At 41.1% G+C, this 25214-nt stretch overlaps 1 protein-coding gene across 2 annotated transcripts in view; it reads right to left on the bottom strand.

The window, feature by feature from the left end:
- Positions 1-23157, bottom strand: part of LOC122979734 (protein sidekick-1-like) — a 247661-nt gene extending 224504 nt beyond the window's left edge. For both annotated transcript variants that reach the window (XM_044347437.1, XM_044347438.1), the window contains exons 1-2: positions 22948-23157; positions 21276-22829 (exon numbers count right to left, since the gene is read on the bottom strand). In XM_044347437.1, coding sequence (XP_044203372.1) covers positions 21276-21447 — 172 coding nt within the window. In that variant the 5' untranslated portion in view covers positions 21448-22829; positions 22948-23157. The remainder of the gene's footprint in view (positions 1-21275; positions 22830-22947) is intronic.
- Between the last annotated feature and the right edge of the window lie 2057 nt (positions 23158-25214).

Below are 25214 nucleotides of genomic sequence, written 5' to 3'. Positions count from 1 at the left end.
TGGGATGGGTTACCACCCCCTTTGCCTTGTATGGAGCCAAAGGGAAAGAGGGACAACGAGAAGTGAGATTAAAGGGAAGGAAATGGGGACAGGAGAGAGGAGGGGGCAGTGACAGACAGAGCAAAAGAGGAGTGGGACAAATGAAAAAGGAAAGTTTCTGCAGACTGAATGTTATGTGACACCGGAGGGGGGGGGGGGGGGGGTGGGTAGGGGGAATGACAGCATGGAAAGACAGAGTCAGTTCAGGAGGGGAGAGAGAGCATGTAAAAGAATGAGAGAGCGGGGGGAAAATGAAAGGGGATTTGCAAAACTCCTTGAAATTTGAAATTTGGAAAGTACTGGAAGTGTAAACCTCATATGCTCAGATGCCTTGACCATTTCTCTCTCACTCTTACGCTTGTCATCACATTTTAGATGTATGAAAGCATCAAAAAATGAATGCCGTTACGATTGTGCAAACATAAGAAAATCTACTGACCACTTCAACATGTGTCATGCCATTTGGGCAGCAAATAAACCTACTTTTGGTTTGAGCGTGTTTGGTCCAGTTAACTTGTTTGTGTGTGTTTGTCTGTGTAAGCATGTGTGTATGTGCAGCACAGTGCAGTTTACTGTTTCAGCAGAACTGTGCTGCAGAAAATTGGAAAAACTGAAGAATAAAACTGTTTTTCTCCATCCAAGTGGATCCATATACACTCCTCTTAAATCCATATGTGCATAGGCTGTGCTGTATACTTGTGTGTGTGTTTTTGTTTTTGTGTGTGTCCATCTGTATAACTATGATAGCTGCTATAGTCTGCTTTTTCTCACTGTTGGCCTATTCATAAATTATCTTAATTTTGGGGATACATTAGCTCAATATGTTTTTCATTGTGTTGCGGCATCATTGCTGCGGGAAAATATAAGGACACGAACAAATAAATTGACTTGTATTATATATTGTTCTTTCACCAAAACGCACACAAACAAAACACACTTCTACCTTCCTCCATCCCCTCTGCTCTATTCATTTATGATAATATAGGTTTCACATCTAATGTCTGCTGTGCTTTTGTGTGTGTGTGTGTGTGTGTGAATGTGTTTGTGCAAAAAGAGAAAGGCCCAGCTGTGTCATTATACAAGTCTAATACATCCATGATACAAGCTAATTAGATTTAGACTAGCAATGGACAGGAAGACCAAGAGGTGACAACTGAGAGAGAGAAAAAGAGAGGGAGAGAGAGGGAGAGAGAGAGAGAGAGAGAGAGAGAGAGAGAGAGAGAGAGAGAGAGAGAGAGAGAGAGAGAGAGAGAGCGAGAGGACGGAGAAGAGGATGTGCTGAAGATTGAGAAATTCTTCCGGCAGTGATTGTATTGAGTGTTTGAAAGCACACAAACACACCAACACACTACAATTATCCACACACCTGATGCACAAAAATGCTCAGATACACAAGATACACACACACACACACACACATACACACACTTTGATGACCAAGTGACATCCTAATAAGCTACTGTGGTAGATAAAATGACTCTGGAAGCCAACATATTATCAAGTCGCTTTTGCCAAGAACTACCGTTTTTCCTCAAATAGTTGTTGGGGCCTTTATTTACTTCAACTGCAAAGGGTACCAGACCTTTACTGGAAGCAGGTTTATATTAGAGAAAGGCCTTTATTTCTAATTCCCTCTGTTTGATAAGTATATTTGCTCATATTTTAGTACGTAGCCTCCTTGTTTTCACTTACTCTGACGTGCTGAACAATAATTCTAGCACTCGAGTTCGCCGGCTAAGCCAAGTTAACCTGGTTACCCTGGTTACTCATGTTCATGTAGTGTCCCTGCTGCCATTATTATTAAAATATGCATCCCTGTATCCCTGTATTTAAACAATATGGTGTCTCCTCCGCCCCCCTCCCCTCTCTGTGACGGTCAGCTAGAGGGCTCCGCATGGACTTGTTGAACTGGAGTTACATCCAAGTAACTACCATTTATGCTCAACTGGCATGAACATTATGTAACCGGCACCAGGAGTTTATCCGCCCCTGTTTTTTCCCCCATGTCGACCACGTGTTATCAGAGACCCGGCTTTTAATTGACTGCCATTTTTTATTTGAGAAAATACACAATACTGAACATTAAATTCCAAGCCTGAACATAAACACACACAAACACAAAGGCCATTCAAGGTGTGTTTGCTGTGCATGAGGAACTGTTTAGAAATGATGGTTGCAGTAATCAGCATAATGTTTGCCTAGAGCCGTGGACTGACATTTAGAGCAGTGGATCATTGGAGCAAAACCCACAATGCCTTTCAGAGAACACTATCATATTATTACAGAGAACTATTATAGATTACTGTTACAATACCAATGTTGTGGTTTCACTGTGCAAGTCAGACCTTGTTTTGACCATACGTGACATATTTACCACAGATTGGTACAAATTGGCTCTCAAAAACTGAGCAGGTGGGTGGCCGTCCATAAATGCAGAGCAAGGAGAAAAGCTAAGCCCTGTGCTGAAGTGGCAGTAAAAAGTCCTCATGGCTTCACTGAACAAATCATGTATGGGATCTAGGCCTGTTTAGGTTGTCTTATTGAGAACCACAGAACATTTTTGTGGGCTACTCCAGCGCTGCAGCCAAAATGTAGCCTAACATATCAATTATAATTTTTCCTGAGGAAAATAGCAATCATTATAGCCAATAATGTATTGTGTGTCCTCTTCTGAGCAATGAATGAATGCTTTATCAGACCTACACTATTTAGTCTGCAAGTCTGAACACAGCAATCGTACTCAGGTACAGACCAAAACAACCGTACTGAGACCCTTTGAGGAAGTGATCTGGTCCCAAATGAACTCTGGAGCAGTTAGTTTGTGGTGGGAACATGATGTGAACTCAGTCTGACCCAATTGCTAGGCATACTCTGCAAGTTTGAGCTAAATGGCTCCCGTAGCCAGGTGTGCTTTACATACTGGGATGCAGATCAGTGAAATCAACAGTTGCCGGAGAATGACTAGACCTGGTCCGACCTGGACTAGCTCAACAAAGAATGTTGTTTTTTGCCAGAGGACCTTCTTCAGGACCTTCTTCCCGTATTTATGTTTTTGCTCCCGCCCCAGACACATCTGACCAATAAGCAGAGTGAATGTTCTCCAGTAGCTTGTAGTGATGCATTTTGGTTAGCTTGGATTTTTCTCTGTGTGAAAAGAAACCAAACCATGAGGGAACCACATCGAGTTTACCAAATCATCCACTGATTCGGACCAGAGTAGAGTTGCTTTTCTCCAATATTTTCCTATCTCAAGCACTTTACCAAATCCAATACAGGTCAAAACTCTCTTTGTGGGTAATCATGTTCATAATTTTGTTGTGAAAAATGAACCTGTAGACTGTAAATGAATGAAATTCCACAGGAACAACATTCAATCATGATTCAATACTAAGCTAATACTTCTAATAAGCACATTTAGACCTGACTAATTATACACCTTCATCTGATGTAGACCCTAAGGGAAGGTGAACAACTGAGCTGCCTAACACACTTCATCAGTTACTCAAAATACCTCTGATCTAATCAGTTCACCTCTATGATAAATTCCCAACAACAATGACAGCCTGGCATCTAATTTCCTGAAACTGAGCACAACCTTGTAGGTATCACCAAGTAATTTTTGAAAATATGGTGAAATATGGTACAAGCACAACCTTGGAACAGTGGGGCTCAATGTGGAGTAGATGTTGGAGCAGGATTAATATATTATTAGTAGGAGAATTGCGGCATTGGCAGATGGAGTTGGTTTGGGCCTCGATAAGGGCCAATCACATCAGCTCCTCTCATCCCCTTTATAAGCAACAGACAGTTTAATGGGCCCAGAGGAGAGTCCGGGCCAACTACTGGGAGGAAAAAAATTAAGTTACAAGACAGCTTATCTCAAATATTACTGTATAGCAGTCCAAATATTAATAAACAGCCAACCTAAATATGCTTTATTTGGCAGACAATGTCCATTTTGACTTAAATTTCCATTTTAGACACCACAATTCCTATTCATGTGAGGTAATATTAAAAGATAATCACATCAATGTACTGGCAATTTGATGTGTATTAAAATATGTTTCTATTATTACTGTCTGTTGCCTTCAGTTTTATTCAGTGATTTAAAAGGCTGCATTCATTTAGTCATATCTGAGTACATTTACACACCGACAATAAAGATATCACAGCAAACACTGAAAGAAAACAGCCTGACTGCTTTCATAATTGCATGTGAGAAGCTCCTATATCCACAGGCTCTAAAATTTTAATTATATTTTCAGTTCATGTTTTAATTTTTTACTAAATAAAATGTCAAAAGTCCCATCACAATTTTCCATACCAGGAAGTAACCTTTAAATGTGCTGGCAGTTTCACCAACAACCAAAAACACCTGAAGCATTTAACACTGAATTCAATTAAAAATTGTAGGTAATGCAGAAAAGCAAGTAACTCATCCTATTTGTGAGGCTGTAAACATATTACAGAACACAACTGATTTCAGCTAATAACCTTCTTTATAATTAAAATGACTATAGTATAAATATTTTAAAGTCTTTATTCACAGCTAAACATATAAGGTTTAACAGATCAAACAACATTAGCCTGCCTCTCTGTAGACCACCACTAAAAGAAAAAAAGACACACTGAACATCATTTTTTAAAAATGTTCCTGTCGTGTCAAGTGGCTCATTTACAATCTTTTGTTGTGATCCATTTGATAAATTTCATGTCCTTTTTCCAAAGGGGACCGTAATTAAATGAAAAATTCATTAAAAATTGTTATTTTGCTGTCATGTGAGAGCAGAACAAGATGCATGGTATAATCTAGTGAGGGCCTGTTTGAAAAATTTAATTTTACTTACCATTAGTAACCTGACATTAAAGCCTACTCCTGCATTTTCAAACCACAGTGCCAATGTACAGACTTTTTCTACATATTTATGTATAATTTAACACTGAACACTTTTCTAATAATTCCACTGTATCGTCTGTATTAATTTGATAATTTTTCCCATTGCTAGCTTGTATTTGTATTGCACACGCCAACAAACACACACACACAAACAATTCAGAGCTAAAGGTCAGTGAAGTGATGTAATGACAGGTTGAAAACTCAAACAAAACACTGTGTGGCATTGTTGACTGTCATGACCATTCTGCTGAGTCAAACACAACCACGATGCTAAACACAGCTGAGCCACCAAGTTGATATATAACTCAAGATGACTGAGGCTATGAAAGTGTCCTTGTGTGTGTGTGTGTGTGTGTGTGTGTGTGTGTGTGTGTGTGTCATGGTATTTTCACTTCTGCGTGCAAACTCTAAAGCAGTTTGGTACGGGCTACTATTGAAGGGTTTGCATCAACAAGCCAACAGGAAAATTAATTTCTCTTTTTCGCTTGAATGCTTTCATTTTATTTTCATTTGTTTGCCTTTCTACTCCCACATTCACAAGATTAAGTGAATCCGGTGAGAGATGATTTGAGATTCAGTCCACACACACTTTCATTTTACTACAGGATAACAAAATGTCTGTGAGAATGGCGTGTTTTTGTGTGTGTGTGCACCTAATGAGATGAATGTGTGCAACGCCCCTTCTCAATTACAGAGAGTGGAGGAGAGAAATAAGTGGTAGAAAGGAGAGAAAGATGTAACGCGGGCAGGGTTAGAGGAGAAGAATGATGCGCAACGATTGGAGAGAAAGATAAAGGGAGTGAGAGTGGAATTAGAAGAACAGTAAAGGAAATAGATAAAGTGAGTCCATTAGCCAACAAACTATTTCTCTCTTCTAAGTCTCTTTCTTTGAGTAATTCACTTCATCTGTCATGACTAAGTATCTTAGACACTGTTTTGATTACATCTGTTTGTTTCTGTGTCGTCTTCTGTCATCCATCCATCTTCTCCAGTGACCCCAAAACCGACAACCTATTCTCTCTTTGATTACCTCTCTTCATGCCAGCTCATCCATCTGTGCCCATTCATTCTCTCATCCTTCAATCAACATCTCCTCTCTCTTATTAAAGAGAGAAGAAACAGTTAATCCTGATCGTTCCCTGCTCAACATGTCAATCAAAACAACTATTTCAGCACACAGAGAAAATATATCCATATTATGGAGATTTAAACTGCTCAATTTTGACTATTAGTTTCAACTTGCTTTGCAGTCATCGTCAAAAATGTTAATCGTTACTTTGGCACATCTACACTTTCCTTGAAAAAAGTAACATTTCACAAAGGAGCCTTGTCTCTAAATGAGCGAGAATCCACTTGAATTGTGGAAAAGTGAGCGCACTAAAGCTATCAAATTTCAAGTCGCACTCCTTAAAGTGCTTTTTTTGACCAATGACGACAGGAAGGAAGATTAAAGTGGACCTATTATGCTCATTTCCAGCTCTATATTTTTATTCTGGGACTCTACTAGAGTAGCTTTGCATGATTCACAGTTCAAAAAACTCCTTATTTATCTTATACTGGCCCTTTATGTAGCTCAGTTCAGCCTCTGTCTGAAACAGGCTGCTTAAGCTCCTGCCTCTTTAAGGCTCCCTCTCCCGATGAGCCCACTCTGTTCTGATCGGTTAGTTTCCAGAAGCTGTGTCACGGCCAACTTCCGCCAGCCACAGAGGCTACGTAAACAATCTATAGTGGCAGGATTTCACTTCTTTTTCTCCGTCTTTACTCCACTTCTAAAATCCATCCATACATGTTCAAGCCTGAATCCAATCTGGAATATGAGAGTGGACAGCCAAAAAAGAAACTAGTGCTGGGCAGTATGACCAAAAATTTGTATCACAGTTTTTTTTAAGATGAGGCAGTTTTTAGAGTATATCAAAGTATTTATTTTTTATTTTTTGCATGACTGGACCTTTAGGTTTATAGTGGCTAATTCTACTGTCAGGAGTCCGTACAGTTTACATGTGTGTAAATCTTTCAATCAATAAATCCTTGCAATTTAGAAACACACAGGCATGAACCATTTTATTTCATCTGCAAAGTTACTACTTCCCTAGCATGAGCAGATGCTGAGCTACATCCTAAAGGCCCAAACACATTGAAAGCATCTGACGCACGCGTTTTAAAGTACACCTATTGTTTTTAATGGCCGAACACACCAAAAGTGTTATGTGGTGCATCAAACTGCCTTGACACCCCGACTCTAACCTTGTTTCAATTTTGGAGTGTCAAATGAGGATCCAGTGACCAAAGCTGTTTTCTCTGCAGCCGAAAAAGAGAGAGAGAGAGAGAGACAGCACGGCAGTGGTCAAGCAAGGAGAGTGAGCAGTAGTGAGAACAAAGCCTCTGAATGAGAGAAATAAAACATTATATTCTGATTATTTCATAGCAGTTACATTTTACAGCACAAATAAATAACCATCAAACACTCAACAGATGATTTACTGTGGAAACAGAGTTTCAGTTTCACTTATTTTCCTCCTCTGCATTCCTCCATTTCATTCATTCTTTACATCCAACTAATGCATCAGTTACTACAAAGAACAAAATGACAAATCTGTGTTGGTTCTGAGGTGTTGGCATTTCAAATCTGATGCTTTCAGTGCGCCATAGGAGCATCAATTGACAGGCCTAACATGACACACGTCAATTATCGCTTTCAGTGCGTTTGGGCCTTAAGACGTAAACAAACCGACATGCAAACTGCCCTGGATGTAGTTCTCTATGCAATTACCCATAATGCATCTACAGGCAGTTTGTGTTTACTTTCATTCAGGCTCACAAACAAACTTTTGAAGCAATTCATGTGAAAATCATGTATATTTCTAAAGCAGTAGGAGGCTGAAGGAGGTTTCTCCAATAACTGTCATTATACAAGAGGCCTCATTCGCCTGAATCTCAATCTGAAACTGCAGAATCTCAATAACGGAGCTACCTGGCTAGCTAACAAGCTCTACCCAGCACGCTGTTCAGCGCTGTAATTTTGCAAATGTACAATTATTAGTGTTACAGCTTGTTTATGTGTGGCAAATTGTTGTGTGTTTGCCCCATTAAAGAGAGTTAGTTGTGGGTTATTAATTGTTGTGTTATAAAGTTATAACCGTTAGTAAGAAGGTTACGCAGTTAATAGGGGTCCCCTCAAAATACACTCTAGACAGCTTGCCCCGACCATAGCGCTCTTCACAGCGATTATATATTTTGCTGCCTATTGAAGGGTTACAGCAATTATTTCAGCTATGCACCAGTACAGTGTATATGAAAAATTCATATCATACGGGAAATTAAAACCGGTACACTGGATGAATCGGTATACCACCCAGCACTACGCAGAGCTTGACACCATAACCACCACCTCATTTTGTGTTTTTTTATCATCATCATTTTAAAAATTGTCTATTGTTATTTTCTTTTCATTTAATCTTGATTTGTATTGTATTTATTTTGTGTTCAATGTGGACCCCAGGAAGCGTAGCTGTTGCCTAGTGTACTGATTAATGGGGATCCTAATAAACTAAAAAATTAAACTAACCAAAACCATCAGCATGAATAAAATGATCCAAAACCCAAGACTGAGTGACAGCTTGTCATGTTGATATAATGTGATTGGAGATTTGTTTGAATATGAATGGCGATTATAACAAGCGGACCATACAGTTGATGTGTGATCCACCAGCACTAATGCAATGCTTTTTGCAGAAACCCTCTTATCCCTGCATGGAACTCCAGAAATTGAATTAACGCACTGGGGTGAAAATAAAAATTGTTGCACCACTGTGCAAAAACTTAAATCACACATCTAAATTGGGACCTAACTGAGCATGTGGTTATAAAATAAGAATTAATTTGCAATCTGCTCCCATCCATGTTCAGTTTTTTTGAAAAATATGCTTTTCTGCAATACAGTGGTAATATACAGGATCTATTATGCGTTATCTTGAAAATGAGCCCCCAGTGCAGCACTTCCAGTTCCTTACAGGATGTCAACCTGAACGTTCCAATCCCAAAGTTGAGGCAGACAGGGAGAGATAATCACATCACAGCATATTTACAGGAAATGGAAAGAAAATTGATTTGGCACTGTTTAAGTAATGCTTTTAGAGAGCAATTTTTTTTGTGAATTGTACAGTCAACCCACCATATACAAATATCACTTATTCAATATCACCATTCAAAAAAGTCATTGTGTTCCTCAAGCCATTTTAGATAACAAGCACTGTAAAAGGCAGAGTCAAAACCTGGACTCACAGCAGCACTGTCCATCAGTCTGGAAGCAGAGGAGGGTTAAGACATCACATTATTGATATCAACATGCAAAACAACAGGCTTTTGGCTGTGTGCTGCCCACTCACTAATGCACACTGATATACAGAACCAGTCAAAAGTTTGGACACACCTTCGCATTCACTTGAATGAGAAAGTGTGTCTAAATTTTTGACTGATACTTTACATGCAGCACAAACACAAGCTGCCACTTTATGATTCTGGCCAAACACTTCTGCCACATTCACTCTCTCACACACACACACACACACTTCAGCACAAGCCAAGTCTCCATACTGCTGGCTAGCTCCTCATAGAGGTATGCCCACCTCTCACTTGGATCAAAGGACTAAGCTAAAAACCTCTGGCCAGACACACACACACACACACACATACACACATATACAGTACTTCCTGCCTATTCCTGGATGAGATCAAAAAGGGTCTTTTTTGCTCTGAGCCTATAGCATAAATCACCATACACAGACAAGAGGGTGCACAAACACACACACTGGCACACACACACACACACACACACACACACACACACACACACACACACACACATTTCCACCCTCTCAAACACCTGTGGCAGATCAAACACATCAAGCTGAGAACAACGCACACCTGCAGCCGGGTAAAGCGCTTGGACTGAACGAGTAATTCATGCTGTTATAATACACACACAATGATTGTACACTCCTGCACTTCTACTCAACCCCAGTCTGACCTCGGTAATATTCCGTGACTGGCGATTCACTATGCAAAGATACCATTCAAATAGCACGATGGCCCCGCCACAATGAAAACATACACAAACAAATAAAGAGCCTCAGCCAGGTGCATCTGGTGCGGGGAGCACAGGGAGGGGGGGACACATTTGATGTTCTTCCGCTGCACAATCTCCACTCTGTGTCACTCACGCCCTGCGAATGCCACAGTAAAAATGGCTACAGCAACACTAAAAGAAGAGAGCGAAAGCAAGGGAGAGAGCGATAAACAGAGAGAAAGAGCAGAAAGTGAAAGAAAGAGACAACAGCCTGGGGTATGATCCACTGGAGGGTTTCCAGGTCAAATCCCTATACTGACAGAAACTTTCTTCCATCTTCAATAAAATAAACCAAAGAAATATATTTTCATTATCAATGTGATTTTGTGACAAGTGGTTTTGGGAACACTACACTGTATGAGAGTGAAGTTATTGAATATTTTTGTAGTATCTCTTGCCAGTGTAACACTTTCCCTGCGCACTTGTCTCACAGTCGGCTGTAAATAGAGATTGTTATTAGTCTAGCTCAGAGGACGGCTCGTTTGGGTGAAAATTAGTTTGTAGCTTGTTGTCTACCCTACCACACTAGGAAGGAGGAGTTGTTTGTGTTTGAGAAGTTCGAAACTTTTTCAGGAAGTTCAAATCCTTGAATATATTTTCAACTTTACCGATGTGCTGTTTGGTGCCCCCCCGCTCTTTGGTGCCCTACACACAGCGCGTGATGTGCGTGTATGATGTAGCGGCGGCGCTGCTTTCTTCACCCCACTGTGAGACTGCTCTTGAGCCTTCAACTAATCTAGTGCTGCCACTAAATGACTGACAGTACAAGGCTATGGATTTAAAGGCACTTCCCAGGTGTTAAGAGAGAGAGAGAGAGAGAGAGAGAAAAAGAGAGAGTGTGTGTGTGTGTGTGTGTGTGTGTGTGTCTCTTTCTGATGTATTTCCAGCCACCTGCAGTTTTAGTTCTCTCAGCTGTTCCTGTAAATAGGTATCTGTTTCTAGATTGCCTTGTTTACGTGATACAAAACTGAAAGCTGTATTTCTTTTGTTTTTTTGGTGTCAAACATTTTTGGGATTGGGATTGCATAAATCTAAATTTTAAATCATTTTAAACTGAAGCAGTACTCCTATACTGTATATTCTTTTCATACAGTGCAACATATGGACAGTAGTGTATGGGTAAAATGTCATAATATATTTACATTAACTGTCAAAATATATTTAGAAACAGAGGGCATGTGACGCACATGTAAAGGTATTTTGGAAATAACCTTTATAACTTGTATATGTATTTGTAATATGAGTATAACACTGAGTGAAAACACATACTGTAGTACACCATATATGTACACTATAGGCAGTATGTATAATGTGTGAAGTACTATCAAGATACACTGAGGCTGGCATCATGCAATCTGCAATTAGAGGCTGTATTCACCGACTGCAGGGATGCAAAGTAAACCTCTTTTCTTTTGTGTAGCCTGCCGTGTGTGAAATCGGCTTTGTTTTATCTGCTTCCAATAAATTAAGAATTAATAATGTAAAAAACTTACTGATGATAAGTGAATCTACTTAGTTTCATTCAAGGGTTTGGCCTCCATTCTGGACGAAGTCATGGGCCATATATGCCCAGATATTTCTTGAAAATTGCGAGCCACATACTGTAGCTCACAATATTCTACCAGTTTATCCAATGCAAAACCACTTCATGATCATGACAGTTTGGTTTTTGTTATGTTGCTAATCCTTAACTGGATTTTCCTGTTACAGGCAGAGAAAACATGGTTATGGTAAGCAGTCTATGCAAAAAGAAAATAGTAATTTTCATATCCAATATTTGTTAATAGGACAGGACAGACAAATGACATATTGTTTTTTAATCATTTTAAAAGTGAAAATTAGCGTAGTAAGGATGAACAAGCCAGCACTGCATTAAAATGACGTTCCATTTATTTTCAGTTAAATTTAACATCTTTCACTTGTTGTCACATATTCACTGCTTTTTTTACTCTTTGTCAAGCGTGTGTTGATTACATGTTTCCTACTGAACCTCTATTTTAAAGCAATCATAAAAATATAATAATTGTGCACATACAGTACATTAGAGTTTAATATATGCTACACAACGGCTCCTGTTAGCATCTATCTACATCTATCACACTGATAAGTGGAAAGTCTAACCATGACCTTGGAGAGGAAGGGATGGACTGCAAAACAGTAAACATGGAAGTTATCATGAGTATGCCTTTTTAGCAGAATACAACCATTGTGTATACAGTACACAACCTACAGTATATGTATGTTTAACAAACTTTTTCTTCACATTTGGAAAGCATGTTATTATCATCTTGATCAGATTTCAATCTTCATGCGTGTCTGTGGCCCTTTTTTAGAGGCGTGTGGCTGTATACAACTTTTTGCATCATTATTATCGTCACTGGGTTCAAAGTTCTTAATACCATTAGGTTCCATGAAATGTACTACACATGATGAAACTGTCACAATGACTCTTGGTTTCATTTATTAGTTCTTGTTTCATCTTCCTCTGGCTGCAGCTTATTTGTAAACAATGAATATCATCAGAAAGAGACATTACTATTCATCAAATACAGGTTATCTCAAAAACAGAGAAGCAATGATGCTAGATAAAACTATTCTTTATCACGGCAAGAGCAATAATCCAATCCAATCATTGTGAAAGATTTTTTTCTGACATTTTTAAATATGCATACCCTATACCCCTTTCACATTTGACAAGGTGTTTTGTGTATGTAGTTTACTTTTTCGTCTGGCACTTCTGGTTTCCCTGTGTTTCTTACCTTTTTATCAGATGATGTAATAAGTAAATACCCAGAGGTCTCAGGCAGGAACAGTCAGCCAGCCACAAAAAATTAAAACAACCAATTCATGTTTGGGTGCCTCTCTTTTCATAGCATTTGTATGTTTGATTCCCCTTCATGCATACAGTATTAGGGTACAACAGTCATGCAATAATGTTTGTACTTGTGCTTTTGTTTGTGATTAACTCTGCTTGGTTCACAAAGAGCAGAAGAATTTATTTTGTGACAAACTGTAACCCATTCTGTTCACCATTACAGTCACAGCTTTCTGCTAAACCAGACTCTGCTCTGACGGCAAGTACACCTGCCTGTCCTGGGCTCTGTTTCCTGCACACAGGCCACGCAAAGCACATGGAGCGCTAAGTGTCCTGCACTACTCTGCTTATCTGACCACTACTCCACTATTTCCAACAGTGTTTTGCTTTGTTTTGTTTTTGTTTCTGACTGGGTGTGCATAGTTACATCTCTTAAATTACATAATTACGTCCCTTAAAACTGTTAGGTGGAACAATGCCAACTTGATTCATGAAACTGTTTTCTAAGTCTTCCCTGCAGAGATAGATTCGTAAGGCCACATTCAGACCAAAACCAGCAGGATGTGAAAAAATGCACCCTCCCATTCATTTGAATGGGCACAGTGTGTTTACGCAGCATCGGGGGAAGCGGGGGGCATAGGGCTCAGCAAAAAAACGCAGCAGTCCTCCGGCAAAAAGTTGAACCAGGCTTTTGCTGCAATACAACTCGACATTTCCCGCTTCTGATAGGTCCTTAAATGCAATTAATCTGTAACTCCAACTTGACTTCCTGGGTCGTATTTCATTGTCTCATCGGTACCTCACAGAACAAGCTCCCACCACCACAGCCCTTGTATTATTTTCACGCGCTACCGTTTTCAGTCAGAATGCGGCCTGAGGGGTAGGTAGCAGGCTGAATCAATTAATTAATCAAAAATACTGACATGACTGAAATTCAATTGAGTCATGGTTTTGGTGCTTTTCAATTAATTGCCTAGCCCTTTTATAAAACCTTAAATATTTGCAGCAATATTTACTCCTGCAATATCGGATTTTTTGGCCACTTGGAGGCAGCAGATACAATTTGCAGACATACAACTGACATATCATCACCTTTTAAGTTGATGTGGCAAACTTGTTAGCAAAGAGTTGTTTATTTACACATCCTGCAGTTAGGGAGAAACATCATCATTCATTTGGAGTCGTGTTTCTGTCCACCTGGACAATGTAAGTCCAATATTCACTTTGTTTTAGCTCTATTTTGCTCGCTACCAACTCCTGAGGGAAATATTTGGCTCTTTAGCTGCTAAATGCTCCACTATGTTCACCAGCTAGTTGTTAACTGTGTCTGTTTGCTGTTTGAGAGTTGGAATTTTAGAGCTGTTACACTGAAAACAGCTGCCTGCTTCAGCCTGAAACAATCCTATGAGAGCAGTAAAAACAGTAAAGTTGCAGCCAGACAGCTAAACGTGTACTGAAATTCGCTATAAAGGTCCATAAAGCTGAGTGGAGCAGCAGAGTTGGGTGATAATTCTCTGTAGGTTCATCACTACGAGCGATGCCTCTCACATTACACATATTCTAAAAATATCAATTATGGCCACTTAAAACGTTCATTTCAAATGCAGTGTTTCCCCTATATTCATTCTACAGCGGTGGTGTGCCGCTGCAGAATTATGAGCGCTATGGCTAAAATTTCACGCAATCATTAATATCAGTGGGCTACTAATGATTGTCACTCTCTCACTACACGATAACACCCTACGTTATCGTGGAATTGTTTTGAGTCATCAACTAGTGCATCAAATCCCAGAATCCTCCCTCTCCTCATTCTTCAAAGGACATCTACATGAAAGGTACTATTATAAGTGTAGCGTAGCTTCTTTAAGGAATAGGGCAGTGTGTAATGTGTGTGCATAGCAAGTGTGTGGTTGAGCGAACGTCTGGTTGAGCAAGCGGCAAAAAAAGTGACAGTGAATGCCAGCGGAGCAGAGGAAAAGGTTAGCAGTAAGTTGTCACTCTGGCAGTAAATGTACAATACAGACTACAGTGTGTAAGTTAATAAATGCTGCAGTTTCTCAAGACCAAGAAAAGTCTCATCTGTTGTTTCCCCAACTGCTGGAAAAGTGAAGGGGGTTACGGGCTCACGTAAGGTGGACTGACCTTTAAGATGGACCAGCTATTCTCATTTTAGTGTCAGTCTCAGCCGCTCTTAAACAGAGAGCGGCATCCCCTCGCCGCCACTGCCCCAAAGCAGTCAACCTTGGGGAAAACACTGAAATGAATGTTTAATTTCAATGAAGGTGTGACTGCAGAACAGCATGGAAATATTCATTTATTAACTGCAGTCCGTGATATTTAAGTAAGCTGCTATGCAAGCATACTGTCACTACAAAAATGTGAAAATAACTCTTCTTCAGTCTACCACTCCCCATAGCTATTCTGCTTTCACAATAACCAGAGGACTTATTAAATTCATCTGCAACAGGCAATAATTTGTATAGCAAGCTAGAAAGTCTTGTTTTGACTTTATGTGACTCACTTTTAATAAGGTTCTTATTTATTCAATTCAAATAATACATTATTACTACATTATTACTTTGGGGTACAGTTATAACCCTAAGGCAAACTGCACAAAGCCTGTATACGGAGGTTGTGATATTGTTTAATTCAGTTTATCAAGATATATTTAACATTAAAGCCAAATGTCAGATGTTCTACATTACAAAATGATACTATGTTTTCAGGGGCAGAGCAGCAGGAGGATGTTCCTCTCTTACAATTAGTGTATTGATTTGGTTTCTCTTAGCACTTCACCAGAGCTGCTTGTCTCTCCATCTACACTCTCTTTTTGGTCACGTGGCTGGATGTTGCATATCCAAGGTTGTTGGTTGGACAAAGCATTTGAAGGCATGTTATAGTTAAATAATTCCTAATATTACAAGGATGATATACAGAGAAAATTTGCAAAACTTCATATTTAAGAGGGAACTGAAGAATGTTTAGTCTTTTTGTTTACTCAAACAATTAAACGATGATTAAAATATTTGCTGGTTAATTTTTTTGCCGATCAACTAATACCACCAGCTGTCCATGTGTAAGAGGGACACATACAAGTCTGAACCTAATAACAGGGGGCGACTAAATTCTGACACAGGTGTTACTTTAATAACAGCCTAAAGAGAACCAATGTAAGCTGACCTCATGGATTTAAACATTACCTACTTTAGTTGACAAACAAAAGTTGCAAAGGTGTGCGTGTGCGCACGTATGCACATATTTTCCTGTCAACCTCAATATCTGTCTGTCACTTTTTTTGCTTTTGTGATGTCTTGCAGTTCCGTCAATCAATAGACTTCATGTTTTGTAAGCATTTGGCTTTATCTGGAAGTCTCGTTGAAGAACCATCTTCAAAAGTACAAGATAAGCTTTTGTGCTATATCCCACCCCTCACTTCTAACACACGTACACACAGTAGATCAATAGCAACCTCCTCCCTCTAACTTACATAATAAACACCAAGGCCTAAACAGCAAAACAGCCTCAATTCCACCTGTGTGACCCACAGCAATGGATTCTTTAGTCCTTTATGGGGAGACACAGAGGGAAGAAAGAATCAGAAAATAAAAAGAAGAGAAGCAATACTGAAAGAACAAACACACAAAAAAGTGAAGAGCAAAAAGAAGGAAGACAGAGAGCGAGGCAGAGGGAGACCGGAGTGTATCCCACTTGGCTCATATTTCAAAGCTCTGAAGGATGTTTTTGAGGAAAACTCCTATAAAATGCATCTTTTCAGAAAGAAAGGACACCATTCTGACTGGGCAGAAGCACACATATATGTAGATACTTCAGGCACACACAAAGCTTTTAGCAATTACTGTATATCTGTGTCTTATATTCATGTTTAATATATTGTGCCTTGAAGTGACAACACTCACAGTATCACTGCTAGACTGTGAAACATTACCCAACACACCTCTTAATGACCTCACTAACCAAACTCACAGGCTCACCAAAAAAGTCATATCAGCTACTGCAAGTTTGTGTGCGTGTGTGTGAGTGTGTGTGTGTGTTTGAACAATAGAAGATGGGGTAGACGCACCTGCTCCACACACACCCTCTCCTTTGTACACACTGCACTTCTCACAGACATACACACAGGTGATTATTTTCCATTAAGAGACTCTGGCTGCTTCTCTATAGCTGCCACTTCGTCTGCTGTGAGAGGAAAACACTTAGGACTGATAGAGGGGTAGCATCAATCTGACACACACACACACACACAGACACAAACACACACAGACACAAACGCACACCTGCCACACATACTGTATGTAATCTGCAGTCCTGTCACACTAAAATCTCTTTCACATACCAGGTGTGCACGCAGAGACAGGTAGATACACACAACTGTGTGTCTTTCCTTCTCAAACACACGGACACGCACAGACCAAGCACACAAAGTGTCAGGTGGCTGTGGAAGTGTGGTGATTTGTTCCTCCTGACAGACAGGAAATAAGGGAGTCAACCAGGGACCTCACTTCCTCTTAGACCTGACTAACCTGACATCTATCACACACTCCCACGCACACACACACACATACATACGATCGCCTCCTCCATCTTTCGCTCTCCTTCTCTAACACGCATGCACATGCACGCACACACAATCTATCAAACTGCTAAGTCTCTCCTGAGGCCTCCAAAATTCGAACTAGTTGAATGTGGGATTAGATTTGTGTCTGTGGGCAGAGAAAGAACATGTCTAACTGTTTTGTAACAAGCTCAAAATCTACGGTTTAAAATACCCTTAATACTCAAGTTTCATGCTAAAGTAATGGAGAATGCTACTATTAACTTACCTTTACAATACAATGCCTCATAACTGTTGTAAAAATATTGGTTTTTAAAGCTGAAAGTGAAGGCTGCTGGAGGAAACGTGACTATCAGTGGAAATAACATTTAAAATTCAGAAACAGAAATAAGAAGTGTTAAAGAGGTGGAAGAAGTCACGGTGAGGGAGGTTGTGCAGCGTGGAAGATGATAATCACTTAGACAAGGCTTCTAATGTAACCTCTCCTCATTACAACATGGTTAAGCAAATTTCCACGTTCGCTTTAACTGTTTGACACTGATGAGAGAGAAGGACTTTGTGTGTGTGTGTGTGTGGGTGTGTGCACATGTGTAAAACTGCATGCTCGTCTATTTGATTTGGGTTTTGACATCACGCTCAGAACTCTCACAGCTCACAGCCCACCATCAAAATGTCCTATCAGTGACCTCAATTCACTTAAGCATGCCCAGTGGTCCAATCAGCATCAAGCTCTGGCTTAGCTGAGCCAATGACATGTGTCATATCAAACCTAATCACATTTATAGATCCAGTCCAACTGGGTCAGCATGACGACGGAAGTCCTTTTCTTGGCCTAGTTGAAGCTGAAGAAAACTTTCAAATTCAAAAGTAAGAACTCAACTCTAGGGTGAACCCTTAAATTACAAAAATTTATTTTTTATTTTTCAGACTGTAAAGAAGTGCAACAATTTAACAGCTGGGATGCACGAGCCACATTTTAATGCAATTACCTTGGGCAAGGTTAGTATTAATGACAACCAGCAGCATTTTTTCATTACACGTTGGATACTTATAGACCATAATCATTATCCACATTAGCAACTAGGACAAAATCATTCTCCATGTATAATAAACCTAATGGTCCATATCGCTGTTGTTATGTGAATCCCCTCTGACTTTGGACAGTGGACTAATATTACATGGTCCTCTGTGGTTTGGATTTATAAAAACCCTGTTGATAATCTCATGCATGCTCAATGCATGGCTGTCAAACTGAAACAAGGTTGTTTTCAGAAAATCCTGAGCAGTTAGCACTGTGGCAATATACAAGTCAACAGCAATATTAAGGATAGTAAGGCATTCTGGACTCTGCCATACAGAATATGATTTACATTTTGAAACACACTGAATGTGACCCATCTGTGACTTCACTCAGAATATAAAGTCTAGAATGAGGCTCTGTCTGTATCCAAGCTGGAAATGCGAATCAGTCAAACAGCTGTGGAGCAGAACCCACTCAGTGACAGGGAGGCAGTGGCGGGAGGGGGGGTTAGAGGGATAAGTTATGAATAAAGAAGGGAGGGTGGAGAGGTGAGCAGATGAGAGGTGGAGGAAGGGGGGAGGAAGAGGAGGAGAGAGACAGTAAAATGCTGCCGTCACTTAAACTCTAAAATGAAAGATCGATGAGCTTATTTAAATGTGCTCCCAGAGACGAGAGTTGGCTCATATAAAGCCTCGCATTTATGAGGAGGGGTGTGGGCATCGATTGACTGAGAGAAAGAGGGAGGGAGAGTGAAAGAGGGAGAGGGAGGGAGAGGAGGAGGGGGGGGAGAGAGAGAGAGAGAGAGAGAGAGAGAGAGAGAGAGAAAGAGGCGGGGAGAGATCAGGAGGATCAACCTTGGCTCATGAATTTCATCCTTTTCCACCTAAAATAAAACGTCCTAATAAATGCTGGGGATAGAGGGGTCGGAACCCGGAAAATCTACAGCCTTCGATTGGCCGCCTGGCACAGCTTATCAAATCAATAACTCCGCCTCACCAACACCACCACCACCACCACCACCAGCAACCCCGTCTCATATCTGTTTCACTATTTTCCAATTCACCCGCTACCCCCAACACACATGCATATACAAGCACAACCCCTGCCAGCCATCCTGAGGTATGGACATTTCACAGCAGGGCACCCCCCCGCACCCACCCCCCAACCCAACAGCTGGAAGGGGTCGGTGGGTCTGAGGGCAGGAGGGTGGGGGTGAGTGGTGACTTGGGTGCTGGTGCTGAGACCTTGACATTAGAGGGAGGACAAAAGGAGCTGACTCTGCAGCCACACCGTTTCTCTGTCTCCCACCTCCTCCTCAACACCTAGGAAGGAGGGAGGAAGACAGAGAGTGTGACGACTGGGAAAAGAAGGGAGAAGAAAGCAACTTTTGACACACACAGAGGTGTTGTCATACCGTCATCATCGATTGAACTGCAGACGCAGCTCTCTGAGTGACAAGCACGGTGCGCCGCATTCCCTCTCTAACCCCCCCACTTCATTTTTTTTTTCTTCTCACCCCCTTTCCCTGCCACTCCCCACTCCCTCCTCTGCTCCTTCTCACACCACCTCCTTCTCCTCTTCGCCACACTACCTCCCTCCTCCTGCCTTTTTCTCATTCCTCCCTTCCCTGTGCTCCCTCTTTCACACTCACGCAGACACTTTCCTGCACACACATTCTCCGTGCGTTCACAAATAGCTCACCCCCACCTCTCTATCCCTCACTCTCACTCTCACACACACACACACACACGAACAGACATTCCTAAGACCCCTCCTCCACATAACCCCGAGTCTCAGCCTTACATTCTGCCCACCACGCCATCTGTGACCCAGAGAAAACTGTGTCGACACCAGTCTGACCTTTTTCTGTGCTTTTGTTTTGCCAGTCTGACATGATCCCATGAGGTACACACAAAGACACACACACAAACACAGAAACACACCAATAGCCAGTTTCTCACCATCAGTCTACAGCTACGAAAGAGAGAAAGCACATAAATGCATGTAACATGGCAAAACACAGTTTCCACAAACAGCTTTGCTCAGAAATCGATATTTCATCATGTGTGCTCTTTCCTGTTGCTGTATTTAACAATTACTCCACATTTTAGCCCTCTGCAACCACATGTCACACACTAATGTGGACACCTGACAGTGCAACAGGGTCAATGCTGGACTAATAGGAGTCAACTTAAATTAATACGCTGTGTGCGGCTGCAAATGTCTATGTGTTTGTGCATTTGTGAGTTTTCATTCCCAATCTCGACCTGTAGTTAAGCAGGTCATTTACTAAGAGGGGGATTATCAATGCCCCCCATACACACGCTTACACATCCCCAATACCTTAATCCAACGATCATCCGACAATCTATGCATCATCACAACAATAACAATAATTCACACATGCACTATATAAGTACCTTCTCTGTCTCTCTCACACAATCAATCAATCTGACTTAATTTACAAAAAAACTGTTGTTGGCCTAATAAAAAAATCCCCCTCCACTCTATACCCCTCCTACACAGACACATCCCAACTACTAGACAAACTGCTATGCTTGGTTTCATAAATCACATCCTTGTTTCCAGTTTGGAGTCATCATTTCACTTTTCCCCCCGTTCACCATGGACCCAGTGACAAATGAGCTTGTCAGATGCTGTTTTCAGACAGTACACTTTGTATGGTGCCACTTATACCCTTTAAACATGCACCATACCGTATTAACAGATCTTAAAACTGACATCTAATTCCCCAGTTTATCATCTGACATTTAGACCCAGGGCTCCTGAGAGTTCAGCTCTTACCTTGGCCGTGCAACATGTGGCAGCTGCTGCCGAGAAGGAGCAGGAGAAAGACAGGCACACACCGGCTCCCACTCCGGGTCGTCCCGGTCCCCAGCATCATCTGCCGGCTCCCTGGGACGAGTCCGTCCGCACGCTCCGGGGACTCCTCGGGACAACAAATTCCCGGTTTCATCTTGCAGGAGAGGGGACCGACAGTGTCCTCTTGAGCTCTGCTGCTGCCGCTGCTGCTGCAACTCTCTCTGCCCTGCGCACCAGAGGGAAGGAGTCCGAGATGAGAGGAACTGGCTTCAGCACCGGCAGCTACGCGCGTACCGGTGAAGTGGAGCTCCGAGCTCCACGAGTTCTGTACTGTAACACCGCTGTCACTGCTGACAAGCTCCCTTCTCTGACTTCCCTTCCCAGCTCCGGTGTCCAAAACTCGGCAAGCAGCGGGTGGAGGAGCGGAGGGGGGGGCGCCTCACCAACAGAAAGACTTTCCTTCACTAGTCTGGCTTCACGGTATAACGACACGGTAATCTGTGTGTGCTGTGGCGGAGTCCGTGTGTTTCTGCGCCCTGTGATACCTCATTTTCATTTGGATTGATCCGAGCACAGAATTAATACATTTGAGTGTGTTTTAGACTTATCGGCTTATTCTCTGCTATCGACCTCAAATCCGCGTTTGTTTTGATGTCTTCACCGGGGATTTGTCCCGCGTATCATTTAGCCGTTTGTTCAGTGGTCGTATTAACAGAGAAGCATTAAAACACGTAAATTATCCATCCGTGATTTGCCTGTTTGTGTGTATGTATGTGTGTGTGTGTGTGTGCTCTAAAAAATCAATTCACTAATTGATTCTGTGAATATCCCTGGTTTCTGTCTGCTAAAAAAAAAACTGGACAGAGCGCTCCGTGTCTTTTTTCAAGTGTGGTGATGGAGAAGAGTAGGCTGCAGTCAATTATATGAGCAAAAGTTAGATATCCTAATTAACTGTTAACCCGAGTCGTAGCGGATCGAAATTATCCACTATCCCGGAATGAGGGAGTCTTGCCTCGGATACCAGATAGGCTAACTTGCCGTGATGCGCGGCGTCTCGGATAACACGGAAAAAATGACACAACAGGTTAGCAAAAAAAAACATAAATGAATTACTTCCAAGTTTGTGAGCAACAACCGAGACTTCTCCACCTTTTTGTACATATGCTGGTGAGGAGGAGTTGATACAAACCAAAAAAAAAGTAACAGTCGCTTTTAACTGAAAAAAAAACAGCCGTTGGAAAGAGAGACGTTACTCTCACTGCTGCTACTGCGACACTGAAGCCTTTCGCTGCTTTATCCAGAGTCTTCAACGGTCCTCCAAAAACAGAAAGAAACCCGAAGAAACCGTCACTTCAAAAAAAAAAAAAAAACGTTTATCGTAGTCCGTTCTTCTTACGGGAGTTCTGGTCCCCGGTTAGCCGGCCGTTTTAGCCGTTTTCCTTCGCCTCGGCACCCTGTTGAAGCTTGGGGGGAGCCGACTGAGGCGATGCGTCTCCCTCAACTGAACACCTGCCTCCCTCCTCTCCTCGACACACACTTGGGGGGGGAGAGAGAGAGAAAGAGAGAGAGAGAGAGGGCTTTTGTGTAGCCTTATTCAAACAAACCCTCGTGGAAGTAAGCTATCAATATGTATGACTATAAATCGACTTTTTACCACTGATATCCACGTTCCGTGGTCCGTCGTCTCCGTTAATCCATCTATCGATATACCCCAAACTCAAAAACTAAACTTCCATTCACTATCATCCGTCGTTGCTAATTGGTCGAATCCGGTTCTCCCGGTGTTCCTATTGGACAGTCCGAACCAGGGGGCGGGAATCAACGCAAGCACTGAAAGCGTGGTTGACGGCGTCCCTGAACTCCCCCCAAAACCCCAACACACACACACACACACACACACACACACACAGAAAAACGTGTCTGTCAGGAGTTTTGTCCCAAACTTTCAAAATAGATCACTATTCGACCAATTGTGTGTTAAATTTCATTATTGGGTAACTCTTCAACTATGGTCCATTTTGGTCTGCAAACTTTTATAAAATCTAACACATATTTAGAGAAATGTTTCTCCATTGTGTGTAGAAACACTTCCTTATTAAATATATAATTTTTGGCATTTTACTCTAAACTTCAGAGGAAATCATAATTTCTATCACACCATAAAACAAGGTGTTTTTTAAAACAGAATTATTAACATACCTCGTGTTCCAAAATGAAATTTCATACACAGATCTGCCCACATGTATAAATGTATTTATTTTCAGGACTTTAAAGATAATATTTTCCCATTGTTTAATTGAAAAACAGCTTTCAAAGTCTTTCAACAAGTTTCTTACTTGGCACAATCATGGATTTTCCAATTCTATAAATTAATTGTAACCATAACTGCACAATTTTCAAAACAGTTCAGTTCAATCAATACATTCAAGGCCAAATTAAAAAATCTACTAAAGACTAATCAACTCTGTGACCACTGAGTCTAAAATTTATCTATTGGCTTCTCATTAGCACAGGTAGTCTTGCTTTTAATTTAACAAGTTTACATTATGACATTGTGGGTGTATGTGATGTGCTTGTGTGTAACTTTGTATTTTGTATGGTGTGTTCTGTGTGTTTTTTGCTTTGTACTGTTTCTTGTTGTGCTGTTGTATGTTTTGATTGTGGAAAGACTGCAGATGTAAATTAGCTTTGAGCTAACTCCAGTGCAGTGCATCTTTTATGTTGAAAACTGTACACCGTCCCGATAAATAAATACAATCAATATTATTAGTGTGATTGTGTGTGTAAAGTGTAATATTACTCACTAGTTCATAGAGTTACACACGTGTTGAAGGAGTCAGGAGGGAAATAGTAGGCAGGACTACAATAAGAAGAATATGGCCTGCCCTGGGGATTTTCTCACCTTCCTTACTTCAAAGAAACTTGACTATATTATTTTACTAAAGATGGACTCTCTGAAGCACCACCGGTGGCCCGGCTACACACACAGGCACTTGCTTCATTACAAAATAAGTGCTTGGAGCTATATCTTAGTACTAGTGATAACCTAGTTTCTTCCATGGTGAGGGTCATTAAATGGCACATTAATATTAAAGCCTACAACACAGTGACCTTATCTTTTATTTCTTCAATAAATCCTGAGACAGACTTTCCATCCCCTGAGTGGCCGAATAGCTGTCTGTAGCTGTCCCCAACACGCTCTCCTCAAGCACCTTCACCTCAGCTCATTCATTTATCTTTCCATCCAGGCTCATTTGGCTTACAACTCTCCGTTTCCAGTAAAGTGGCTATGATGCTACTTGGACTTTCCATGAAAAGTTTCAGGGGCCTCATCTGGCTTTTGGCTTTGCAGTGCCAAACCTCAGAGGTTGCTCTGGAATCCACATGAAATTGCCAAAATCTTCTATGGTCCTCACAGTCACCAGATCTCAACCCAATTAAAAACACCTATGGGAGATTTTGGAGCGTCGTATCAGACAGACAGTACTCCATCACCATCATCAAAACACCAAATTACTGAAAATCGTTTGGAATAACGATGTTCAATCCTACAATATGATTTCCAAACATTTGGAGAGTCACTATGCAAACAAGCATTGAAGCAGTTTAGCTATTACTGCCCAAACACCTTACTAAAACACATAGTGTTGGGTTTTATTTTAATTTGTGACCCAGTTGAGTCTTGCTGCCAAGGTTTTTACCATATTTTTTCTTGCTTCACAATACCCAAAACCTTACCCTGTCAAACCACATCTCCTCTGAGATTATTTTCCTCACCTACAAGGTGCTAAAAATTCAGCAACCACACACCTGGCTGACCTGTTCCACCCTCTCTGCCCACCCAGTCAACTTAGCACCTTTGGATATTGGTTTCCTAGTCCCCCTTCAGTCACCCATCTGCACCTATCTCCACACCAGGCA

Source organism: Thunnus albacares, chromosome 3 (assembly GCF_914725855.1).
Source record: "Thunnus albacares chromosome 3, fThuAlb1.1, whole genome shotgun sequence".
Taxonomy (NCBI): domain Eukaryota; kingdom Metazoa; phylum Chordata; class Actinopteri; order Scombriformes; family Scombridae; genus Thunnus; species Thunnus albacares.
Note: the sequence above shows the minus strand (reverse complement) of the source record. Positions and strands in the feature narration are given on the sequence as shown.